General features: G+C 39.9%; 1 protein-coding gene across 4 annotated transcripts in view; it reads right to left on the bottom strand.

Moving 5' to 3' along the window:
• Positions 1-255: 255 nt before the first annotated feature.
• Positions 256-11,326, bottom strand: part of cadm1a (cell adhesion molecule 1a) — a 391,655-nt gene continuing 380,584 nt past the window's right edge. For all 4 annotated transcript variants that reach the window (XM_078532192.1, XM_078532191.1, XM_078532193.1 and 1 more), the window contains 2 exons: positions 5,885-6,013; positions 256-3,004 (listed from right to left, as the gene is read on the bottom strand). In XM_078532192.1, the coding sequence (XP_078388318.1) occupies positions 2,886-3,004; positions 5,885-6,013 (248 nt within the window). In that variant the 3' untranslated portion in view covers positions 256-2,885. The remainder of the gene's footprint in view (positions 3,005-5,884; positions 6,014-11,326) is intronic.

Here is an 11,326-nt window from a genome sequence, read left to right as displayed (position 1 = left end):
TGCTGCAGAAGTACTACCGCTGTTTTGAAAGGGTTAAACAGATGAAAAAGAAATTCAAAAGCCTTAATAACCTCAACCTTGTTTAATAAGACCACAAGGACGAAAAGCTGCAGAAGACGAAAGAGCGTTTCGTGGCTATTTAGCGAGGTCATGATCTTTGGAAGCCGGGGCTAACTCAAATCAAGGTTTCACCCTGACGAACACAGGAAGAAGAAAGTCACAGACGATAATCACACCACAGAACCAAATCAGAAATTTGGAACATTTAACTTTTTTTTATTAAGAAGACCAGAACGCTTCAGTAGTTTTTGTATTTTTTTTCCTGTAAAAATGGCATACATGAACTGATACAAAAAAAATGGTGTGGGAACATATGAGAGATTCTATCAATACACAAAATTGCCCATGTACACCAGAAATAAGAGATGGTCTAAGCAATCAGCTTTAGTGCCTAAAGATCAAACCTATTGGGCATATAAACACAGCAAGAATCTTCAACTTCATTAATGCTTCATTTTTTTATATAACCAATTTTGCACAATACTTGTTTCGCACGTGACAAAAACCCAATTCATTTGAACTAACTCTATACAAAGTAATACATTTTACAATTAAAACAGTGCACTGCATTTGAGAAAAAAAAATGAAGAGGGAACACACAAAAACATGTACAACTAAAACTCTGAATTTGCCACGTTTTGTTTTCAATGTGTGGGGGGCATATCTTTTGCATTCTGCCCGAGATGCAAACGCCTATCAGAACACATATTCCTGAGACATGACAAATTTAATTTTTATTTGACTTTTTTTTTTAAAAAAAAGGCCTACTTCAGTAACACGGCTAACACTATAATACAGTTCAAACTAAAGGAGTGGGGGAAAATTACTGCAAATGACTGTGAAACCATAATTAAAACAGCGACGAGACACAGTAAATCACTTTTTGAGTATGTTATCACGTTCCCTTCACTGCTTATGGTGACCCTTTCTCTTATGCAACTGTATAGAGAACTGAGCATTTGTTATCAAGTATACATTTCATAATACTTAAGCAGCTCAATTTTTCGTCATTTTCTTGAAACTCAGTGAGGAGGCTCAGTAAGAATCCTCTAAATTTTAAAGCACAACACTTTCTCATTATAATGTCCCTCTGTACCCAAACCCTCACTCCCCTTGTTAACTCCTTGGTTAGCACAAGTTCCAGTAGGAAGACTGAGGCTAACTCACCCTCCCCATTCCTGCCCCGTTTTACTCCTAAAGGTATGATAGTGTTTCGCACTTTGTAACATCCGTCCAAAATAAATCTCAAAGCAAACCAAAAATTTAAAAAAAAAATACCCTAAAATGAACACTCTTCAGGTAAAGCTATGTCACACCGGAATTGGGCCATGTACCCTTATCGGAACTCAGGAGAAGAGATTTTGCTTTCCATCAATAAGTTAATATTCATTAACCTTAACCTACAATTTAGCTCAACAGTTTAGGTGATGATAATTTTAACAACTGCCGAAAAGTTTTACCTTCATGCCAAAACTGTGAAATGCCATTTTCAGAATTTGCAAACATTTTCTTTACAATTTTCAACTAAAGCAGTAACGCGATACTTCAACTGAATCTGGTCTCCTCTGCAAAACAAAGAAAAGTTTCAGAGAAGAAAATGCTTATGCTAAACACAAAAAGGTAATATTTTAAGGCAGCTTTCACTCTTCTTTAAAGAGGCACTATCCCTTTTTGATGGCAGACACAGAATGAATGTAAAATGCAGGATACACACAGAACTTCCATTAAATACTACAGCCTCCTGTACAGTGTTTGATCAATTTTAATTAAATCTTTAAATAGAATACGAATAGCATTATACAATGGCACAAGGACTAACCACTTGCATCACTGGCTTGATTAAAAAAAATACACTGCCCTTTAAAAAGAGATCTATGCACACAGTCCATGTAAGCAGTGGTTGTTCTGAAGAGATTCTCGAATATAAACCATGCACAATGAACAAAGGGATACGCCTTTTTAAATCATGCTAGTGTTTATGAGCCAAACTGTACTGTGTGAATCCAGACTTCAACATGTAACATTTAACTTTTGCTCCAGGCAGTGCTCATCTTGCCTCTTTTGGGGTCGTGAGTAGGGGGGAGGGTGGGAAATAACCTTGCTGACAGGTAATCATGAATGTAGATAGCTTTCAAGTTTTTTTGGCAAACAAATTAGTGAGAAGTAAGGCCAATTGGGAAAGACTGATGAGATCTTTTTAAAACAAGAGCTGGCTGGAACAAAGCTTGTTCACACTGTGATAACTCAAAACTGTCCACTTGCAAAAAGGCACAGACCTCAGCTGTCAGGTCTGGTTAGGGTTGTTGTTGAAAGTTCTGTCAGATGCCCAGAACACAGCCAGACAGTTTGAGGTATCCTACATCGCACAGTCTATATATAGAGAATGAAATTAGAGTCGATCTCGCCACAAGAAGCCTCACTTGCAGAAAAACGCTCGATCCATGTCCCTCTGCGGAAATTGAACTGCCAGACCAGCTCACCCCTCACAGACAGAGAGAGCGCGTTAACAAAATTACTTTTACGTGTAGAAATGAAAGTGAGCTTGTAAGTCCATGGAGCTTCCAATGGCAATTCAAAGGCTGGAGCGTTTGCAGGGAAAACAAGGCACGGAGTTTTCTGCAAATGAGAGAACTAAACTAAGTCCAAGCCTGGCTAGGCATTTACAGAGGTGTCAAACTGTGGAACTCGCAACCCAATGAACACTTTTTTCCCCACCCTAGCCCCTAACCCCAAGTGTACATACACGTCTCAGCCATCACCACCATGCTTAAAAACCAACTGCAAGTGCGTCTACAGTTGGACACCTCAGAGTAACTACACTTTATTTAGATGAAGTACTCTTTCTTTTCATCGGAGTTGTTCTGTCCACCCTCTGCATTGATAATGGCAGTGTCTGCATCTGCTGCATCGTCAGCTCCTTTGGCTTCGTGTGTGAAATATGTACCTGCAAGATATCAGAAAGCCGTTCATTAGCACCCCATAATTCCAAGTTCTCTGCTCATCCGCAGTCTCTGGTGATCACAATTGTGCTTTGACTGCCCAAAACCCAAAGAAAACGCTCATGAAAATCCTCTACACCCTTCTTAAAGAAGGGGCCACATATAGGAAGATGTGGAAAATGAAAGCTCTGTGCTGTGGTGTTCCTTAGAGATTGGGATGGGGAAGACAAGTTTAACTTTGCGTCTGATGCTCTATGCATGGCTTAAGAGTGCCTGGCGATGCCACTGGCTGCCAGAAATGGAAAATATTTCAAAAGGTTCTGAGAAATGCAGCTAATGGAATGTTAAGTAAATAATACAACAGTATTTGAAGGTGCAGTCCAGGCACCAAGCTGCAGATCACTTTGCATAGGTTGAAATAGAGTCAAATCAGATAAACTAGAAATAAAGAGAAGGAAAGAAAGATCAAGTTGAGAGAAAAAAAGCAAACAAAAATTATATTTCTTAAAAACAATTTACTCCCTGTAGGAGTGAGGTTACAGAATTTTAACTATTGCCTTTCTGGTCCAGAAAGGTTGAGTGGCATTGTAGGAATATAAGTCTCATTTTTAAAAGGATCCTTAAACTATTAGGCACCAGTCTTAGCTTTCCACAATGACGTTTATTCATATTTACTGGGGTAATCCAGCAACTTCTTGAAATTCACTAGGGCGTTGATGGCAAGCTGTCTCCTTCCTTTGAGAGGCTAATGGCAGATTGTCCAGCAACGCCAAATCACGGCATAGTCTCCGCAAACTGAACAATTTCCAAGGAGAGAAAGGTTGCAAATTAAGAAGCCACCCTAATAAACTGTAGGAAAATGTCTATTGCCCAAAGTTAAAGGCAAGAGTTTTGGATTTTCTAATCTACATTCTTAAATTTTGAAATCAAGAGTTAAAAAAAGAAACCAATCCAACATATTACTGGATGCTTCACGAATACGTGGAGGTCCAATAGCATATTAGAGCAGGGGGTATGGAACAAGTGCAAGAAAACAAATGGAAGCATCGTGCTTCTGTGCTCCAGAGAGACCAGGCTTTGCATTGACAACAACAGTGGCTATGTCCATACATCTGATATTGCATTTAGTTCCAATTTCTTTTTGCCGCACACTGGTTGCAGCTGGCACACCAGCTGTCAGCGTGTGTGGAGTGATCTGCAACTTATCTGGACGGAACACAAAATTAAGATTCTCTTTTTTAAGAAAGTGTACTACAGGCTGACCATTGCTATGTGCCACCTCTGTGTCAGTGGCCGGCTTTTCCTCAAGTGGCGATGGATTTGTTAATTATATTTGCTTTTGTGGTTTTGGGAGACACCTTTCTCCAGCCCTGTGGTTTGTGCTGGGAAGTATGACTAAATATAGCTGCACTTTATCCACTTGCTGTATAAACAAAGACATCTAAGTACCGTTTTGGTTTTCACTGAAGGATAGCTTGTTGTGTGTGAAAGCTACATAATAGGCCGCACTATTATGTCTTGAATGCATCAGTCTACTGCACAAAGTGAGCAGTCATAGCATAATGCATTGCAAAGAGAATATATACGAGCCATAAAGATTAACAAACCACAGATATACAGTATTTTTAATCCTAACACTGGCTCACTGAAGTGCAATTATAGCATTATATTATGGGTTTTCTTACTTAGGCACTTCCCTGTGCTTCATGATATAAGACTGAAGAGGTATCAAGGGCATAATAAAAGCCGTGAAACCACCTCTAAAGGGGTAGGAGCAACTCACCTGCTGCTTCCTGAGTCAGTGATTTTTTTTAAATGGGAAAGGAGAGAATAAAAGAAAACATTATTGATTTGGGTGTGGCTGAAACGTGCCAGTTCACGACTGCTACCCCTTCTGTTTTACATTGTGCCATCAGGTTCTGTCACGTGTGCAGTATCTGAAAATGGCTGAAGAGGTAACCGCTTCAAATTACTTCTTTTAATGGTGTGCTTATTAAAAGGGGCTCGATTAAATTTTAAGGTCAGTAAAGCAAACTCATGCCAAGACGCCAAGACTCCGGCATTCCTCATGCCGCCTCTATGATATCCCACAAAAGTTCAGAAGAAATTAGCCAGAAGAACCTAACAACCTAACCGGATTTTCCATTGTACCAAATTGTATCACTGCATTTATTTTAGGCGGTCAATATCTACATTACTCTAGTCCTTGGACTAACGGCTAGAGGTTCCTCTTGCCGATCCTGCAAGCCAGTGAAACCCTGCAGTGCTGCAACAGGTTTGGCCTCCCAATATCCAAAGAAGTGAAAGCTGTGTTCAAATAGGGCACCAGACCATTAAGATCAGGACATTTTACTGCAGGGCTTGCTACCTAATGGAAGTGAGAGGAGCCTTCTGCTACTGTCCCAGGGATTGAGGTCACCACTGTCTCGATGGTCCCTGGGGTGGGGTGGGGGCAGGGTGGATGGGTGATGGGTGATGACGGCATGGATGAGAGGTGAGGTGCCGTGGCAGGCTCCACCATTATTTATCTGCAGTGGATAGGGAAGGGGGGTGGCGGGGCTGGTGGTGGGGTGGGAGAGAGCGTTGTTAGGCTGCACTGCCCCATTTTTCCTACTACTTCTGCTGCTATCCAGCCCAACTTGGGGCAGAGTAGTAGAGGAAAATCCAGGTCTGCGTCTCATTGACATCAGGGTCAGCAAGTGCTGTGAATAAAGTCGATATCGTACACACTGCCGCATTGAACAGGATTTAGATGCTCTCTGCTATTTAGATCTCCTAAAACATAAGGAACAACGCAGTGCAGTTGAGAATATTGATTGTACATCATAGACCAATGATACATACTTTGCAGATGACGGTTACAGACAGCATCCTTCGTGGCTTACCTTTGTGTCTTGCAAAGTATCGGCCAAGTACAATCAGCAGGCACAGAATGGCAAATACAACCACAGCAACCACTCCCCCGATGACAGCGTGGTCTACAGACCTTGGAACTTCTGTGCCTGCTCTCGAGTCTGTCAGATTGAAAGCAAGAAATCTTTGTCAGAAACGTTTTTACATTGCCAAAAATGAAGTGACTGGGACTCAGCAAACAGGTCATTCAAAAATAACATTTCCTGTCACAGATCCCTTAAGAACAAGGAAATACATCAAGAAGCGAATACACTTATTCCCCCTCTTTGCAACAGAATGATTTATCCTTTAGAATTATAGTACAGCTCTTAAACAGTCCCATGCTGTTGGAAATTGACATGTTACTGCATTTCTCTTTTTTATTGCTTTAGTTTGTCAAAGCTTATGAATAATTTTGTACAGACTAAAGCAAAGAAACCAAACACACTCGAGTCATTTATGAACATTAACTGCAGATGACTAGAACATAGCCAAATATCATCAACACAGATGATAACACATGCATTTAACTGCTTGGCATCTGTCAGTGAGTTCTGAAGAATGGCTGCTGTTGCTGTTCATTAACAAGTAATAAAGGACATGAAATATGAGCAGGTTGATGCAGTAAGTTAGTGAGAATGAACTCTTATGTTGTCATGAGCATGTTAGTAAGGTGCAATAACAGGCACCTGAAATTTTCACGGCATGTCTATTTGAGTTGCAAAAAAAAAAACACCCAGCAGTACACTTAAAGATATTGTTTTTCCCAGCTTGGTTGTGGCTGAAAGAGCACTTTGAGGTATAGAACACCAGAATAAATTACAGCCGATTAAATGTGGGATCAATTTGAGGTGATGAATTAAGAGTACTGGCACAGTACCGAAGCAGACTGAGCGCTGGTAATAATATTAAATCAACCCAGTAACAATACCGCAACAGGCACAACACTACATGATAATGCAGGCAAGCAAAGTCTTTTTAGTCACAGAATGCTTTCTTTCAAGCCCAATGATGAAAAGTAGGAATAAAGACAACAAAGTACTGCACTGTCCAGGAGATTTACTGTCTTTAAAAACATACCGATAACAGCTCAGATAAAATATTCCAACTTTTAAATCATTTTTAGTTCATACGTCGTAAGCTGTCGTCTAAATCTCTCAGTATGTAATAGTACTTGGTCAATAAATCTGTCTTGATCTTAGTGCTGAAGGGAGTGATAGATATTAATTTAACCCATATATAAAATGTGCAAGTATTCATCAGTTAATTTTAAAGAAGATTTATATTGATCTTCCTGAAGATAACAGAAAATCCTTTCAAGGCTGACTACTGTGTATAATAATGTTGGAAGCTTATTGATCAGGTGTACAGAAGTGTGACAACTAAAGGTGATTCTGCAGCTCAGTGGAGAGGACATCTGATTCATCACTTTCCTGTAGAATTTATATCTTCTATGTTCTATCAATTTACCGTCTAAATTAATGGTAATTGATTTCAGTGTACTAACCCTTTAGCCTTCTGAAAATTCTTTCAAATACACAGTAGAAAGCCTTATGTAGCAGGCTAGGGGGTTAAAATTTAATTTGAAAAGAAAACCAGCTAATATATTCATTTAAAAATGATGGGATTTACTATTTTGTGTAAATATGACTATTATAAACATGGTTGGAAAGCTAAGCAAAGCACTGCTGAAATCCTATTAAGTATAATGACTCAATAAAAATTCCATGACGGGAATCAGTCAAATTTCTACCTCAACTTGGCAAACTTTAACTTTAGAATCCCGGAAGGGAAATGCCAAGGAGTGTCCTACGTGCAAATCTCCCTCATTTACACAGCCACCTTACTCTGACCTACGTGCCAATCATTTCTGGAGTTCAGAGCAGGAAAAGGTAGCAGGGGTTGGGGTAGCAACCTTTCATGTCAGATTGTTTAATCGTGGCATAGTCACTTTGAGTGAGAGATTCTACGTTCAAGCTTACTCTGCACTTCAGCACGTAATCTAGGCTAAGATTTCAGTGTAGCATGGAGGGATGCTGCAGATCGGCAGAAGTGCCACATTTTTCATGAGATATTAAGCTGAGGCCCCTCTCTCTTGGCACCCCAGTGAGAACAAACCCCTCAGCTGACGTCACAAAGAACTAATTAACTGGTTATTTGTCTCATTCGATGGCCCTTTGCTGTGAATTGACAATTTCAAAAAGTAAATCATTGGCTTTAAGTGCTTTGGGACAACCTATGACAAGGAAGCACTATATAAATGCAAGTTCTTCCCCAGCCACCAACACGGAGCTACATGGAACGGGCAAGTCAGAGACCATCTTAATCCAAGTGCCTGCAGGTGAACAGCTCGGAAGCAGTAGAAAAATAAACAGGGGAAAAGTGTCAACATATTCCAAGGTACTCAAACTTCCTGTAATTTAATGATAAAATTAACCTGGCCATACTGCACGCCCTAAATCAGAAAATGGACATTCTGCCAGATCATTCATATCTTCAAAAGACAAACTGCCATCATACCTTCACAACTGTATTCCTTGGAGTTATTTTTACAACTTTACTTGCATCATAAACCAGGATATATTGCTCTGAATCTAATCAGTAATCAAATCTGAGATTTCTTTTCACAAGTCTTAGCTGCTCGACACAATGATAGACCAAAAATGAGTAAATTTTGTTATAATGAATGGTGCTGCCTTTCTGATTACATGGTTGCCTGTGCAAGAATGCCCTTCCAAATGTACTTGCTCTCATGGGTCGCTACCTTAACCCTCCAATTGGTAAGTGAAGGCTATAACTCATCAACATTCAGTAATTCAGATGTTCGTGACAGCATGTATATATATTAAAATACTTTTCAGCTTAAGGGCTTAGGAGGTTTTGCTATAGATATTGTAATTCTGCTAGACAGTAAAACTGACATCCTACTCTACATGCTCCATCAATTTTATTAATGTAATAGGAGTTATGTGATCAAATCTCAGTCAGAAAATGCTTCTAATCTGGTGCAAATTGTCATAATAGAAGTGCAATAAAGATGTCCCCAAGAATACTAAGAACATAAGAAATAAGAGCAGGAGTAGACCATACGGCCTCTCGAACCTCATGGTTGATCTTCTGCCCCAATTCCACTTTTCCGCCCACTCCCCATATCACTCAATTCCCTTATGGAATAAAAATCTACCAACCAAATTTTGAATATACTCAACGATGGAGCACAGCGTTCTCGGGTAAAGAATTCCAAAGGTTCACAACACCTCAGGTGAAGGAATGTCTTCTCATCTCAGTCCTAAATATCCACCTCTTTCCCTGAAACTATGCCCGTGTTCTAGATTCCCCAGCCAGGGGAAACAACCTCTCAGTGTTGACTCTATAAAGCCCCTTCAGAATCTCTTATGTATCAATGAGATCACCTCTCATTCTTCTAAACTCCAGAGAGTAAAGGCCTAATTTACTCAGCCTTTCAACAAAGGACAACACTCTCATCCCAGGAACCAATCGAGTGAACCTTTGCTGTACTGCTTCCAAGGCAAGTATATCCTTCCTTAGATATGGAGACCAAAACTGTAGTACTTCTGGTGTGGTCTCACCAAAGTCTCACACGATTGTAGCAAGACTGCTTTGCTTTTGGGTGCCAGTCCCCTTGTAATAAAGTTCAATATGCCATTGCCTTCCTCATTACTTGCTGAATCTGCAAGCTCACTTTGTGTTCCTTGTACGAATACAGCAAAGTCTCTCTGAACATCAACATTTACAAGTTTCGCACTTATAAAAATTGCTTAGTGGATAAATACATTATGCAGTGTGGCACTGCAGCGTGGACTAGGAGGCTCTCAAGTTTGGTTCATGGTCTGGGCTGACAGCTGATCACAGCCTGGAGTATCCAAGATTACATTTGACCGAAACAAACTTGGACTGAGTGGTGAGCCCTGGCGGGATATGGGTGACGGGGTGGTACAGGGGTATTGGATTGTTTCTGCTCCCTATGTTTGATATGAGTGATGGTTATGTGGTGAATTCCAGGTCAGACAGCACCATGGTTTAACACTCAGCCAACACTCACTGTCTAGTTTCACACCAAAAAGAAAGGCACTTTGCTGTTCAGTAGCTCATCAATCTCCAATCGCCTGGTCCCTTACCCCAGCAGCCATATTCTGGGGTTCAGTCCTTGCTCTTCCCTAGTAGATCTAGGATAACCCAAATCGCTGCTCCCAAAGGATTGACAATTGGAAGATAAACTGGTGGATAAAGAGTGAGCAGGATCATCCAAGCCCTCTCAGCCCTGGTTGCAGTATTTAATCTTCGAAGGGTATCATAATGCATTGACAGCATAAAACTTGCCGATTGCTGGCAAGAAGCAAACAAACCTACAGAATAAAACTCCCCATAATTGACATTCATGTTTGCTTTATAACATTAAGGATTGAAAAAGATGCGTGAGTGAGAGTTTCGGTCTGGAATCCCTTCTTGGGGCTGAGTTGATTTTAAAAGCAGTGCCCTCGCTTTCAGATTCCCCGGAAGCCTTCACGAATTACTGCCTTCACCTTCTCCAGTGGCTGAATAAACATAAAACCAAACATATCTGTGAACTGCGCAGAAACTCTAATCTTGAAAACAAATGTCCTTCAAAACACTTCTGTAGACCTACAAATATATCATCCAGAGCCAGGTTGCAGAAGGTGCTATTCAAGAATCAAACGCAGTTTGGTATTTGACTCCAGTTTTTGAGATTAAATCGGTGGCACAATTCCTGTTATAATAGCTTCAGGCTCTTCCAAGCTAATGTTCAACATCTTCTCTGGTTTAAACAGTAATAGCATTACATGAAAAAGTACTGCGCCTACATAAAGCTTCCTTTTCACCAAAACGCAAAAAAATTGCTTTGCTACCTGAATGATATCATCAGAATTCATATGAAAAAATTTTCAAAGTGACAAAATCATGAAGAAGGTTTTGAAGTGAGGCAGGCTTCTTATTTTTAAAAAATGGAACAAGAGACACACCGTGGATTGTGTCTACTGTGCTGTTATTTATTTGTTAGTTTATAAATCAATAGAAAAATCCAATAAAGTTGCAGACTGCAAAACTAAAAATGACATTTAATTTGTACTCCATGGACTCAATGCATGTATTTAAATAGGATTGCTAATTTCAATTTGGCATATCAAGTCCAAGTAATTCGTTCCACTCTGCAACAGCACAAACCAGGAATAAATTAATTTAATTTTTCATATACTCACTGTATTTAGATTTTTTGTTTCAATAGAAAAGCCTGAAGATTAATTGGGTAACTCTGATTGATCTAAAGCAAGTAGAAAATAAGTGCATTGCCAGATGGAACACCTTGGAAGTGTAATATTCTATTTGAGGGTGCTGCCCATAATGAAGCATCTGGAATAGCTCCTGAACGACAACAGCCAATATTTATATAGTGC

The sequence above is a fragment of the Cetorhinus maximus genome, chromosome 2 (assembly GCF_964194155.1).
Source record: "Cetorhinus maximus chromosome 2, sCetMax3.hap1.1, whole genome shotgun sequence".
NCBI classification, from domain to species: domain Eukaryota; kingdom Metazoa; phylum Chordata; class Chondrichthyes; order Lamniformes; family Cetorhinidae; genus Cetorhinus; species Cetorhinus maximus.
The sequence above is the reverse complement of the archived record's forward strand: the minus strand, read 5'-3'. Positions and strand labels throughout refer to the sequence as shown.